The sequence below is a fragment of the Nannobrachium achirus genome (assembly GCF_963921795.1).
Source record: "Nannobrachium achirus genome assembly, chromosome: 4".
NCBI classification, from domain to species: Eukaryota; Metazoa; Chordata; class Actinopteri; order Myctophiformes; family Myctophidae; genus Nannobrachium; species Nannobrachium achirus.
Genome location: NC_137813.1, coordinates 22,962,888 through 22,978,635, shown reverse-complemented (window position 1 = coordinate 22,978,635; position 15,748 = coordinate 22,962,888). Strand labels below are relative to the sequence as shown.

The 15,748-nt window shown below is 40.0% G+C and overlaps 1 protein-coding gene across 1 annotated transcript; it reads left to right on the top strand.

Annotated features, from left to right (window-relative positions):
* Window positions 1–2,590: 2,590 nt before the first annotated feature.
* Window positions 2,591–14,563, top strand: LOC308282766 (cysteine protease atg4da-like). The gene is made up of 10 exons (XM_080723155.1): window positions 2,591–2,965; window positions 3,064–3,150; window positions 3,386–3,559; window positions 4,469–4,763; window positions 5,483–5,547; window positions 9,953–10,098; window positions 10,819–10,897; window positions 11,708–11,724; window positions 13,244–13,363; window positions 13,925–14,563. The coding sequence occupies exons 1-10, from the start codon at window positions 2,767–2,769 to the stop codon at window positions 14,099–14,101; spliced, it is 1,359 nt and encodes a 452-aa protein (XP_080579281.1). The 5' UTR covers window positions 2,591–2,766; the 3' UTR covers window positions 14,102–14,563.
* The last annotated feature ends 1,185 nt before the right edge of the window (window positions 14,564–15,748 follow it).

The window sequence follows — 15,748 nt, the reverse complement described above, 5'->3', positions numbered from 1 at the left end:
GTTTCCACAAACTCAAATGATCTTGATGCTGAGACCAGATTCAGAGTCAGACCTATGTTATGCTGCCATCTTGTGGTCAGTAACACATTTACTGATAACCAATCTGGGAACCCATCATCAAAAGAAAGGGAAAAACAACGCCCTCTCTGTTTCTGTTCTTACATCCCAACAAAAAACATGGGCTGAAAATCATCAACTGTATTTACTGATAACTAATCTACATTTGTGGAGAACCCTAATTCCTGCACATATTTACATTTTTGTATTAATTTGGATGTAACATTATATCATCTTTTTTTTTACTCGTTCTCAAAACCAGTTGAATTTCCTGGACAGTCTTAGCTGATATCAAATCAGATAAGACTCATACTCATTCGATCCATGATGCTGTGTGCATTTTAACAGAAGAAAGTCATGTTTAAATGCCTGTGTGTCTTTGTGTGTGCGCTGAGGTGTGGAAATTGCACTTTAATTTGTGTCAAATATGTTTATTTATTTTTTAATCTATTTATTATACTTTTTCATTTATTCAAAGTTTTATGTCAGTGGTTGGTTCACCTTTGCTTTGCTACTCAGTTACATTTGAAATCTCTTAATTTATTGTATATCTAAAACTGAGAGAATCTACCAAATCTGTGTGGTTGACCTATTTTGTGCTGGGTTACTTCTGCCATTCCATAAAACTGAGAGTTGCAATATTACTGTTATGTCCATTTTTCTCTTAGTGTATGACTTTTATATCACAATTATCTCTCTCACTGCTGTCCAATATATCACATGCTCCAGTCACTGTTGTGAAAACCTAATGCAAAAGAAGAGCCCATAGTGCAAATGTAATAAAATACAGAGAAACAATGTCTTGTATGTCTTATTTATATTGTATACTGAAAACAGACAACTTTATTTTTATTTTGAAAATAAATAAAGCATTTTCTTTTTATGATGGAATGGATTCATATTACAACTAGAATTAATCCTAGATTACAACTGATTGATTGAATACTTTATTAACTTGTAGATCTAGTCTGTTTTCACAACTTCTAAAACATTTGTTTTCTCATTTGGAATTTCTTAGACATTTCATTTATTCATGAAATTACTTTAAAACATCTTTGAATTTGTTGTTAATCAATGAATGTTTTGAAATAATGACAAACTAAATGTAGGAAACAAAAAATAAAGGGACCCATAAAAAATGTGTCTGCGACCGATAAATGGGTCCCGATCCACTGTTTGGGAACCAGTGGGCAAATATGATTGGTCCTCTATTGACCAATCGCAGTACATGTACACGTTGTTATGAAGTGGACAGGAAGTAAGCGCTTCTTAATCATAGAGTTATAAGAAAGGTTCTTAATCTTGTTAAACCAGACGAGTAGCAACTAGCAAGTACTCGTCGTATGTCAGTCAAAATAACACAAGTAATACAAGGCTGATCTGTCAACAGGTCACGACGAATAAATGACAACGGTCGAATGAAGGTAAGATGGACTAAGTATTTTAACTTTTAGCTTCGTTTCTGGTGGTGCTGCTGCGACGTCTGATTTCCATAACACAGTACTGTATAAACTGACGTGAAGTCATACTCATAATGGGATGTACAAGAGACAGCAAACACATTTTATCGAGCTATTTTTAATGTACTAAGCTTGGTCTACTTTGTCACACATTGTTTCGGAGCGAGGGTTCCTCCTGTGTTCCAAACATATCTTTGGTAGGCTGTTGATTTCCTTCTGCATTGCGATTTTTTTATATAAATAAGATAAACTGTTAAAGCTTTCTTGTCCTGGTTAAGTTAGTTATAAAATGTATGACATTTTTGACTGATGGTTTAATTACTGAATGTCTAGGCTACTGCTAAATAATTGAAAGAATGAATGTAAGGAAATGATATGTCTCTGTCTCTGATACCAATCTGCAGTTTATGTTATATCCATCACAAACATTGAATTGTATTTACAGAGGCCCTCATATTTGTTAATTTTATATTTCAAAATAATAAATTAGTGAATTATTGTCCTTCAGTCGATCAGTCTATAAAATGAATTAAAACTAGTCCCCAGCATGATAGTTTCCAGGCTCCTGTGATCTGTTGTCCAAATATTTTGACACTGTTTGCTTTTTCTCACTGTATGTGAGGGAACTGAGGATATATATATATATATATATATATATATATATATATATATATATATATATATATAAAAATCTAAAATACAGAAACTGTCATCAGCTTCAGGTAAACAATAATACAATTTTGTGTAGCCTTTTTTCTTTAATGACCTTGTTACAGTAAATTATACCTCTATTAATGTTGAATTGTATACTTGTGTTTTGTTTAAAATAACACACACACACACACACACACACACACACACACGCGCGCGCAAACACACCTACTGTAGACTACAGTAGGTGTTGCATACAAAAGTTTCTCTAGTCACACGGTGCTAATCACACGGCTTCACTGCTTCCACAAAGACATGGTCAATTATTTACTGTCATGGTTCACATTAGGCCCTGTCTGTACACAGACTACACACTGTTCAACAGGGCTGTGCAGATGGAACCGGTTTTAGGTCCCAAATTCTAATACCACACCCACATATGTATCAGACTGTAACACATACCAGAAGTACATGCAGTGTGAGGAAGTACAGATAGCATCTAGCCACAGTTGCTCTTGTTCTCCTTTGCCTCTGCACAGGTTACTATGTCAATAAGCAACATTTCTCCACAGTCGGGGTCTGTCATCCAACCACAGTTATGAATCCCATCTGCCCGTCGTCCTCTCCCTGTGAGGGCCTGTCCACAGAGGAGGACATCACAGATGACTGGCTACTCCTTTCCACTGACTCTATGGCGCCCCAATGCTTTGAAGAGTGCAGGGATGATGAACAGGGGCGAGAGGAAATGGGCAAACTCAAATCCAAGCTAATGTCGGCATGGAACAGTGTAAAATATGGTGTGTTTACCTACGTTCTAAACTGCTGCTGTGTTGTTTTTGCAAGAGTGCCGCTCCCTGTTTCTTTTTCAGAGTTTTGCTACCTTTTTCTACCCCAGGTTGGCGGCCTTTGAAACAGAAATCCCGCTTCAAAAAAAGTTCTCCTGTGACGATGCTTGGACATTCGTACTTGCTCAGTAATCAAGGTGAGACCTGTCTCATTTTAATTTAGACAGTTCCTGGAATAAACTATTTATTTTCAATTGAGAAGGAATAGGACCTTCCTAATGTGTAACTAACTGCAGCACACCTGAACCACCCAAAGAGCACTGGTATACTCAACTGACAACGCAACTGAGACCCATCTGCGCTTCAACACCCTTGTCTTCAGGCCAGGGTTCTGTCATTTATGAGTGAGGTTCTGTTCTGTGTTTGTGTCAGTGGAGAGAGAGCGTTTCCGTCGATCTTTTTCATCTCTCCCATGGCTGACGTACAGACGGGGTTTCCTGCCTCTGTCTGGCACCGCCCTGACCACAGACGGAGGCTGGGGGTGTGTTCTGCGTACTGGACAGATGCTACTGGCACAGGGCCTGCTGTTACACCTGCTGCCCTCAGGTGTGCACAGACATACACAGACCACAATATCTAGTAACAAACTACATTTTTTTAGGCTGTGAAATACACAGAGGTAGTATACTTGTAGGTTACTCTGATGTCCAAGGGTGTTTTTGTAAGTATTTGTGAAAATTAGCAACTCCAAAGCCAGAACCTAGAAAGAGACGATAAGAGATTAGTGGAACATTAGGTGTTAATGGCCCTCTGCATTGGTGGGGCATAGCACTTGATGGGATAAATTGTGTTTTAAGACAGTTAAATGTCAGGAAAAATTAATGCCAAATCAAATTGTCCTCATCAGTAGAAATAAACCTGGCCACAGAAAGTTATCATTCGCTGACTGCTGACTGCTTTAACCCTCTAAGGCCCGCATTAAGAAATACTTGAAATAAAAAATTGAAAAAAATCAGATGGTGTTGTAGGAGTCCTATTAAGAGGAAAATGTAATGTTTTTTTCAAAAAAATGTTTTTGTAAGATTTTATAGCCATAAATCAAAAATCATAAATCATGCTCTAATTTACATATGGGGGATATTTTTCACAATAATAACATATGTACATGTTCTAGACATTCTAATGATCACCCAAAAAAATAGTACAGGCATTTTACTTATGTTTTTGTGAGGTATAGCTTCCATGAAAAAGTGAGATGTTGTTCGTCAAAACTCTGGAATTTCAGCGGGTGTGGCGGGTGTGAATGTCAGCCCCTGTGGGGGGTATTTATATGCAAATATTGTGGCCAATGGCATTGTAATACTAAACAATAGAATCCAATGGTGGTGTTTAGGTGGTAGGGGGAGCTAAAATAAAATGATTTAAACCTTTTTTTGGATAAAATACAAACGTTGTAATATTACAACCGTGGGCCTTAGAGGGTTAAAATGTATTTCTTTACCATTTCATTCCTAGGGTGGACCTGGTCTTTGAGTCACCATGGGGTCAGAGATGACATTGATCTCAAAGAGTCTCGGCCAGTAGAAAGTGGATGGATGGCACCTCGAAGGAGGGGTCGGAAAATGAGCCTGGGCTCCCTACCAGACACACAGGTTCAAACACAGGAGGCGACACACAGACGGGTGATGTCCTGGTTTGGGGACAACCCCACAGCCCCCTTTGGAGTGCACCGGTTGGTGGAGCTGGGGAAAAGCTCAGGGAAGAAGGCTGGTGACTGGTATGGCCCCTCTATCGTGGCACACATGCTCTGGTGAGACTGACCTTCAACCTTGCTTAGTGTCACTAGACTGGTGCACCAGCCTACTCAGGAACTCAGTCGGGAATGCATCGTTTGGTTATACCAAAATCTTTTAATATATGAAGATAGTGCAACCTCATTGGATCCACTAGAGTGTGACATGGTACACAAAGCCTCCAAATAGCCTCCTGGGCGCTGGCTCTGACGGCAAATCTCGCGAATGTCCTGTTTTCTGTTGCTGTAGATCCTGAGAGAGTGTGTTGCAAGTTCCTTTTTTTGTCGCTGAAAAAATTACTTTAATATGACAATTTTGTTAATATTATGTGGCGTGTGACGATCAGGTCCAATATTTAGTTCAGTGACCATGGAGCAAAATAATAGTTCAGAAACTCACCTTAGCTCTCTCATTGGAAATGAATTGACTCCAAACCTACTTCTGCCTCCTAAAAAGGTATCCACCTACGTCACACAGATACAGGAAGTAAACCGGAATTGCCACCTCTTGCTATTCCCCTCTTGGGTTATACCCAGAGTACTCCGTGCAATACCTATGATCCTAGATTACTATTTCTATGCATTTATTTTGAACCTACGTACCTTGTGTTGTCCTTGCTTTCTGTATCGCTCTGGATTAAGACTAGAGTGTCTGCTAAATGCCTAAATTGTAAATTGTGTACTCTTTTGAGGTACAATATGGTCCTTTAGTAATGCAGGATAACCTTTTGTTTCAGTAAAGCTGTGACTGCGTCTGCTGACCTTCCCACTCCAACAGTTTATGTTGCACAGGACTGCACCAGTGAGTGCCTTTCTCACTTTTAATTTAGTCTGCAGTAGCATATACTGTATCACCATCCCTAAAAACCACACAGTCCCTGCCACTACACAGTAAAATGTATTTACAAATGGATACATTGACACAGTGACAAATACAGGGATTAAAAACACTATAATGAGAATTAAACACTTACATAAGTTCTATAATAGACAATTGACAATCAGTCTAAACCTATTCATTGCCTATTTATACTCTGGATAGCCAAATTGTCATGTGAAGCTTGACCAATCCTCATGCTTGCATACGGGCATATCAGACAGACATTCTGTGGATTAGTAATATCTGCTAATAGTCAGGTCCACTATGTATTTTTGTTGGATTTTTGTGGAGATTAGTAAAACTATACATTTCTGGAATCTTCAGAGCATGGGGAATCCAAAAATCTTTGTTTGCATTTGCACAGACACCTGCAAAGCCGCCATTTTGGACGTTCAAAATGGCCGACATAAAATACATAATTTGTGCTATCTTGGCTTCTAGACAACCTAGAAACCTAATTAAACATGCCAATCCTATGTTTTCTGGGTCAAGGAATCGACTGAGTAAATGATGGGTGTAAAATTTTCCGGACCCCCACCCCCTTTCTGGGGATTATCTATTTTGGGACCTCCCAGAACAGTACGCCAGCCAGTTAATGTCTGATTGTCATAATATTAGCGTTTTGTAGGTTTTAAAACATCCTGAGTTCATTCATTAGACTTTTAAAGTAGCCAGAATAACCGTTCTGACTTTTGGTTGGGGTCTTTCCTAACCTGGGACCCCTCAGACAGACCCCTGAGCCTATCTCAGTAATCGCTCTGCTCCTGCTCCAGAACAATGTTAAATTAGATCATAATTGAAGCATAAAAGTTGTTGTAGCTGTGCTCTGAAAACAAAAATGAGTAAGCAAAATACAAGGGGTCTTCCTCAGGGGGTCCGGGACCCCTGGGGGGTCCTCAGAGTTACTACAGAGGGCCCACCAAATCTTGATGAATGAATGAATGAATGAAACTTTATTTGTATAGCACCCTTCATACAAAAATGCAGCTCAGAGTGCTTCACACAACAAGATATAAAAACAAAGCAGCAATAATGACAATACAGCAAGACAAAGTAAATAAAACATTATAGACTCAGCAAATAACAGCAATAACAATAAAGTAGTAAAAGGCAAAACAAAACAGTTAAGCTAGGGTAGGATTATTTAAAAGCAATAGAAAATAAATAAGTCTTGAGTTGAGACTTAAAGTTGTCCACCGAGGTTGACTGCCTTAAATATAATGGGAGGCGGTTCCAGGCCGTCGGCCCATAGAAACAAAAAGCAGCCTCACCGTGTTTTCTAATTTTCATTTGTAAGCTAGGGATTTCAAGTAGGTCAGCACTAGCGGACCTAAGGGGACGGCCAGGAACATATCTATTCAGACAGTCATCGAGATAGGAGGGTGCCAGGCCATTAAGGGCTTAAAAAACCAGTAGAAGAATTTTAAAGTCTATTCTAAAGGCAACCGGAAGCCAATGCAGCGAAGCCAAAACTGGAGTGATATGCTCCCTCATCTTAGTTCTTGTTAAAACTCTTGATGGGAAAGGATTTTCTTTTTTACATTTGAAACTTTATGTTTTTATGTATCCTGGGATTATGTATCGTACTTCGATGATTTATTAGTATTCTCAGTATTATTTATACAATTTGTGTGTTAGACAGTTATAGTTGACAGGTGTTACTGCAGGGATTAAGGTATTGCAACTTCTCACTTTGGGTGTGCAGACTAACCTGTCCATTTATTGCACTGCACTCACACTGACACAACACACACACACACACACACACACACACACACACACACACACACACACACACACACACACACACACACACACACACCTCTTTGTTAATCGTCACCCCAAACCCTCACCCTATCCTCTTAAAGAGCTCATGGTCAATTATGCCCAAAGAGATTCACTGCAATACTGTACATGTCCTCCCTAATTGTGTTGACAGTCTCCACCATAGCATTTGCAGGGAGGAGTGCAGCCTGCTTTGCAGCCAAATGTGATGGGCTCAAGTACTGCCTTTGGAGCAGGGAGGGCAAGACACCTGACTGGAACATACCCTCCACTCTCTAAATGCCATCTATGTCCTTCGATTGATCGAAGCTTGGGGCAATTTGTCAGGTATGACAAAGTAGGCATCATAATACAATACCTTCATCAAGGGACATGATTTTGTGGAAGTGCACACACATGAAGAGGCTGATACCCTGATTCCTCATCAAGTCCTTGCCTCTGCGGCTTATGGTGCTTTGCAAGACATATGTGTTTGGTCACCCGACACCGACGTCCTCCACCAATGGAAATAGATATATTCAAGCAAATTCAAGTTATTGGATGTCACAAATGTCAAGGGTTCCTTGGCCTACACAATTTTTCTGGTGCTGGCTGGGGAAGAGCATTTGTTGGAATCTCCAAAAAGACATGGGTCAATGCCTACTTGAAGCCTGATGATGATGACCAAGTCATTAACCACTTCAAGGACCTTGGCAAGGGTTCCATTCCTCCTGAGCTTATTATCGGTGAGCTTCCATCAACATTGCAGTCATTGAAGCATTTTGCATGCCATGTTTACAGTTCAAAAGGTCCAACAACCCTGCCATTTCTCAGATGGGAACTATTTCTGTCAAATAACTTTGAGGGTGAGATGCTACCTCCAACTCGTGCTGCACTGCTACCACATATCCTCCGTGCCAACTACGTCACAATGCGGGATAAATCATACCTGACAAATTGCCCTGAGCTTCAATAGATGGTTGCAAGGGACGGTGCAGCTGCTCACTCCATGGTGAAGACTGTGTCAACACTATTAGGTTGGACATTGAAGATGACAATGATGAAGACAATAGATCTGAAATGACTGCATTGTAGTGAATCTTTTTGGGCATAATTGACCATGGGCTCTTTAAGAGGATAGGGTGAGGGTTTTGGGGTGACAATAACAAAGAGGTGTGTGTGTGTGTGTGTGTGTGTGTGTGTGTGTGTGTGTGTGTGTGTGTGTGTGTGTGTGTGTGTGTGTGTGTGTGTGTGTGTGTGTGTGTGTGTGTGTGTGTGTGTGTGTGTGGTGTCAGTGTGAGAGCAGTGTAATAAATGGGCACGTTGTTCTGCACTCTCAAAGTGAGAAGTTGCAATACCTTCATTATGTCAAATGGGGTCTGGCCCTTGCCCTTCCCCTGTTCTACCACACTTTGCTCACGCCCTCCCCTCCTGTGAACCTGATTGTCAATCTGAACTCCTCCCGGCTTCACAGCTGTGAGCTGTTGCCGGATAACTACCTAGTTGTCCATAAAAGGGATTTGGTTCCCCTGGCATCACAGGGATCTCCATATATGGGCATAAAGGGGATTTGGTTCCCCTGACATCACAGTGATGTCAGAGCAGAATGTCAACAACCAAAAAGCGTTACCCGTCCAGATAGACAGTCAGATACGGTCAAGATGTGACGGTTCTGATAGTAAACTGCAACCTATGATCGCAAACTCCGACCTATGGTCGCAATAAACCCAGGATACATAAAAACATTCAAAGTATCAGTTTCAAATGTGAAAAAAAAAAGATCCCATCAAGATTTGGCGGGCCCCCTGTAGTAACTCTGAGGACCCAGCAGGGGTCCCGGACCCTCTATGGAAGACCCCTGGTATTTGCTACTACACATTTTTGTTTTCAGAGCCCAGCTACAACAACTTTTATGCTTCAATTATGATCTAATTTAACATTGTTCTGGAGCAGTAGCAGAGCGATTACTGAGATAGGCTCAGGGGTCTGTCTAGGGGGTCCCAGGTGAGGAAAGACCCCAACCAAAAGTCAGAAAGGTTATTCTGGCTGCTTTAAAAGTCTAATAAATGAACTCAGGATGTTGTAAAACCTACAAAACAAATCTAATATTATGAAAATCGGAGATTAACTGGCTGGGGTACTGTTCTGGGAGGTCCCAAAATAGATAACCCCCTGAAAGGGGGTGGGGGTCCAGAACATTTTACATCCATCATTCATTCATTCATTCGATTCCTTGGCCCAGAAAACATAGGATTAGCATGTTTAATTAAGTTTCTAGGTTGTCTAGAAGCCAAGATAGCACAAATTATGTATTTTATGTCAGCCATTTTGAACGTCCAAAATGGCGGCTTTGCAGGTATCTGTGCAAATGCAAACAAAGATTTTTGGATTCCCCATGCTCTGAAGATTCCAAAAATGTATAGTTTTACAAATCTCCAAAAAATTCCAACGAATAAACCTTTATTAACATAGTGAACCTGACTATAAGTTGTACCTGAACCCCATCTAACCACCATACTTTGTTGTTTTTAAAATGGTCCCGGTTGTCGCTGCCCCCTTGCAGTTTACAAAGAGGACGTGAGAGCAGTGTGTGAGCGGCATCACGCTGGCTCAAGAGGAACCAGTCAGCCCTGGAGGTCAGTCATCATCCTGGTTCCTGTACGTCTGGGAGGAAAAGACCTCAACCCCGACTACATTGCATGTGTCAAGGTAACACAATCTCATGTGTAGAGCCCGACCGACATTTATGCAGCCGACTTCTTTAAACTTGAAATTCTATATTTTTTAAATAGTCAATCTACAAGCTCACGGCGTGTCATGTTGTGACCTTGTAGATGTATTTTTTAATACTGTAAATATATATTTTTATTGGGCTTAAAGGGATAGTTTACCCATCGATTACTCACCCCATGGAGACGTGAATTCATGGATTTTTTTGTTTTTGTCTCATTCCTAAGCCAATAATTTGATGATAAGCAGTGGTTCCCTATGGAGACACAAAGAGCCTGCTTTGTTCCCTATGGAGACACATCGAGTCTCCTCAAATTATTGGCTTAGGAATGCTACAAAAACTAAGAGATATCCATGAATTCTAGTCTCCATGGGGTGAGTAATCGATAGAAAAAGTCATTTTGAGGGTGAACTATCACAGTTTATGTGTGTACTTTATATTTGCTTGTTTTCTTGTTCATAATTAAAGTTACATTTATTTTTTCATATATTGAAGTTTAATATATACTTAAAAAAAGGTATGTGATATTTCTTCAAATACGATTATTTGGGGGGGGGGGTCACAGCCTGAAAAGGAAATGTGTATTGTATGTACTTTTTGGGAGAAACTAGGATAGTCTAAAATGGAGAATAAGGGTATAGGGAATGGACTGCAGCGCACAAACAATATCTAACCATTCCATATTTCTTATTCCATAGAATCTCTTGGCATTAGAAGGCTGCATCGGTATCATTGGCGGCAAACCAAAGCACTCCCTGTTCTTTGTTGGTTTCCAAGGTATGTGTGTACATTTGTTTGTCTGTCTGTCTACAATTTACAATTTACAATTCAGGAATTTAGCAGACGCTCTTAATCCAGAGCGACTTAAAGGACAACTCCACACTAAATAACATCTAGGCTCATTTTCCTACTTATATTGATCCCAAAAGACTGTCCATGGGGTCTATTAGGCAGAAATGCTCCTGTTGTCCAGTTTCCCAGCATAGCAGAACCCAGCATCCCTCATAGATTAGAGTGGAGCCCATAAGCCTATCACTTTTACACAATTTGTTGGCCTCAAAAGTGATTTTCATTTTTCATGAATGTGTTACTAGTTGTCTTTACTAACACATCCATGCCTTGGTTGTCCAACACAAGCTGCCATAGTCTTGTAAATCATGTTTTCATGGTGAATATTCGGCACATTGCCAATCAAAGTGTCTGTACTGGCCAATCACAGCTTTTCCGGGACTTGGCAAAACACAGAACAGCCCAACATCTGTTTAGCAGACTACGGCGGCTTGTGTGGGACGAACAAGGCTTGGATGAGTTTGTAATGACAACTAGTTAATAAACAATATCACTTTTGACTGCAACAAATAGCATAAATCGATAGGCTCATGGGCTCCACTCTAAGCTATGGGGGCTGCTGGGTAATATAACCTGCTGTACCCAAATAAATACATTATATTTAACATAATAACTAGTAATCTAAAATCATAGGTAAACCAAGACCCTATCAGTTTAACTGTAGAATAACCAAAAAGAATGACCTAGTATCAGTCTACATAACATGTTATCTAAATTAAAATTTCGTCTTTGCATAAGTCTGCAAGGTCGTCAAGGCTAGTGCTACAGTTAAGTGCTGCCTGTGGACGCAGCTACACAATCCCACATAGCATGTAAATAAATACACACACACTAGTCCTGTGCCCGGGGGTGTCCTCGATGAGGGATTGAATGTAGGAGTCTCAGAAGTAATGTTGGAGAACCCAGACTGCTGCCCGTTGGGCAGAATAGTCATCATCGATGTCCAGTTGTGTGTCCAGTTGTGCAATACCTGTTGTATCCGTCTGTCTGGTTGGCACTCTTTTATACCGATAATATATGGTGTTCCATGTCCAGGCCAGTCTGTGATGTTATCTCCAAATTTGGGCACTGTAGTGATGTCAGTCAGTGATGTCAGTTGGGCATTGTTACCATGGTGGCAACACTTTTTAGTATCAGTGATGTCAGCATGCAGACATACGGTCAGACAGCGGACAGACATTCGGTAAATTAATAATTAGATATAAACACATTTAAATAGATTATACACAGCTACTGCGCAGCCAGTACATACATAATGGATCATATTTAGATAGGAACCATGCACACAGTACATTCAGGCACCTAAAAGTGTCTTAATATTGTTGCTACACTTAATCTTCTTTTTTTTTTTTTTTTTTTTTACTGCTGCTATAATGTTGAGGAACCAAAACCAAAGCATTTTACTCATGTGCACGTATACTGTATATGATGTAGCAATAATAGATTATATTGAATCTTAATTGGTAATGTTGGTGTAATTATGTTCAGTTATGTACTGTCAGAGTTGTCACTCTGGTTTCCTCTGGCTTCCCCTTGGAGGTAGGAGAAAGTGCCATTGTCTAAATGGGACTACCTCTTCCTTTGGTGTGTTGCCCAGGTTGCGCCTAAACCATTTAACTTCACACAAACTATGCCTAAACCTAACCTTGACCATAACCTCACAGAAAGTATGCCTAACCTAACCTCAAAACCCTGTCCACCTGGGCAAAACACTGGGAAAAGAGTCTCTGTTTTATGCAATTTGCCTGACAGTTGATAGCCGTGGGAAATAAGACACTGAGGAACCTTGATAGACAAATTATAGGTGTGTGTGTGTGTGTGTGTGTGTGTGTGTGTGTGTGTGTGTGTGTGTGTGTGTGTGTGTGTGTGTGTGTGTGTGTGTGTGTGTGTGTGTGTGTGTGTGTGTGTGTGTGTGTGTGTGTCTAGATTGATTGAATAATTTATTACTCAATGGACCTACTTCATGTATTCAATTCATCAACATACACAATAATTCATATCATCAACAAATACATACCCTATGTGTACTAAAGAGATGGGACATTTTAATTGACTTTAGGGACATTTTAATTGACTTGTGTGTGTGTGTGTGTGTGTGTGTGTGTGTGTGTGTGTGTGTGTGTGTGTGTGTGTGTGTGTGTGTGTGTGTGTGTGTGTGTGTGTGTGTGTGTGTGTGTGTGTGTGTGTAAGAACGGGTATGGAAATTATTATCCTCTGCGCTTACGTGAGACCTCATTTGCACTTAACTTCTCTCTCTTCAAACACCTCTTGCAGTCGTTTCACTGCAAGTATCCCCGGAAAATGGGATTCACTCGCATGGACCCCAGCTGTACGTTTGGTTTCTATGCCAAGGACCAGAAGGACTTTGAGTCACTGTGCTCAGCTATCATTGCAGTATGTAAAATTATACTCTATGTGTGTAGCTTTGACTGGATAATATATATAATATATATATTTTTTTGTGATTGTTTGTTTGGTTTTTCATATACCTCTATATTGCCAGGAAGCAACTGATATTAATAACTAATAACTGACTGACTTAACATCGCTTCAGTCATATGCTTCTTGTTTATTAGACTTTTATAAAAACATTTATTGACTTAAATTCACCACATTAAACCTGGTGTCAATAATGCTGGGCAAATGTTTTTTTCCAATTCCCAAAAATTGTTAAAATGTCAGTATTTTTGGTTGATCAGGGGTGGGCACCTTTGATGATGGAGAGGGTTAGGGTTTTCACACTCACTCCAGAGGGCCACAATGCATATACAGTCAATTAGCCTACAATCAAAAAAAGACTAGTACTAGTCATTAAGCTACTAATATAGACTGAAGTAATTAAAGCATGTCATGTTTGCATGTTTGGAATTGTAACAGCTGTCTTTTAAAACATTTGGAAAGCAAAGAATGGAAGCATGAATTTATTTTGTATTTATATTCTTTGCTTCCCTCAAGGCTCTGTCAACATCTCCAGAGCAGTACCCCATGTTCACATTCGCAGAAGGTCACAGCCCTCCTGGCTGGGAGTTGGGGAAAGATGCTACTCCCACAAACATCACCAGTATCGTGAGGAAGGAGCATCGGAGACAAGCCAACGCCAGGAATAGTATGGATGAGTTTGTTCTATTATGAACTGCGACAGACAACCGTCACTCGCTGGCATAAAAGTGATCTTTGTCTTCAGCTGACACACGGAACAGAGCTTTTTGTGGCAAGTTCTGGCAACTACTGACTGAGCTCAAGAACCGAGGGACGTGTGTCAGTTTCCACAAGCAAGACCCCAAAGGGGAGATCTCTGTAAAAAATATATTGTGAGCCAAGAACAATTTTATATTTTATTTATTGCTGTTTTGATCACTTTTTTATTTGTTTTTTATTTATTATTTTAGGTTCTTAGGTGAATAAGGCTTTTAATCAGAATACAGTTTTTTTTTTATTCCATTTCTATCTATTATGAGTGCACTATTACACAATTCTGTCCAAAGATTCTGATTATTTAGTCAACATAAAGGTCCCCTTTCTTGGAAATAATTTTGTGGTTGTTCACCTCATTCAAACAAATTCATTTCTCCTGTAGACAATGAAGAAAGTGTCATACTCCGGGGTAGTCAGTGGACCATGGGTTGATGTCATGTGACAGGATGTGCTGTGTTTGAATGGATTAGGAAATTGGATGCCTTTGGCCGTATGACTTGCACTTTTTTAAATATAGTTTCAAAATATAGTGAAATGGTATGAGAATACTGTTATTACATGTAAGTCAAGTTTACTCAATTTTAGGTAGTCAAAGGTCCACATGAATAAACATTTTATAAATGCTAAATGTCTCATGTAATGACTATTCACCATATTCCTGGCCCCGCCCCCGGCTTCCTGTTCATATCCTGAAAGAAAATAATAAACATAATTTGGTTTCCTGTGTCCTTGCATTAAAGTGTCAGTAGAGGCGCTCTGGGCTCTGGGCTCTGAATGAACCGGTGTTGCCACGTCTGCTTATAATAAGCAATTTGTGTAGTTGTTTACTGGACTTACTTTCTAATATTTTTTAAACCAGTGGTTCCCAAATCTTTTCATATCAAGGACCCCAGATTAACATATTTGTCCACATTTGTCCAATGTGTCGCAATGTGACACATTGTGAGCTTGCCGATCTGCTATTTTCAAATGTAAATGTAAAGTAGTAAAACTGAACCTAGTTAATTGTTTTAACCTTGTACATGCTTTAAGACCGAAATAAAATCTATTCGTTCATTCAATCATTCAGCTTGAGCATGGGGTGTCAGCAGACAACTTCCCAGGCCTTCAACAAGATTCAACGCCAACGACTCCTTCGTCTGCAGATTTCCTGGTCTTCATGTCCACTGTGAAGGATCATGTCTCATTTAGACATAATACACTTGGGAGCTGGTTCGTGCAGTCTGTGTGCACACAGCTATATGAAGGCTGTCGCAGGGCTTATTATTCATAGACCTGGCCGCTTGTTTCTTTGGCAATATCTGGCAACAGACAATTCCCTGTCACTTCCGCGACCGAGTATTTCCCGGTGAACCTAAGCGCAAAGGTGGGGGCCAATGGGCAAGGAGGGTTGCGAGCTTATGAGAAACAACTAAAATAAGACCTTAAAACCTGGCGAAAACAGTTGTGTGCATTAGCGCAAGATAACGATAAAGGAAACCGTTAAATGGAGAACATTAAATTAACTTCTGAAAAGCCTACACCATAGATATAGGTCTATATATATGGCCTACACGGCCTTAAAACATGGCAAAAACAGTTGCG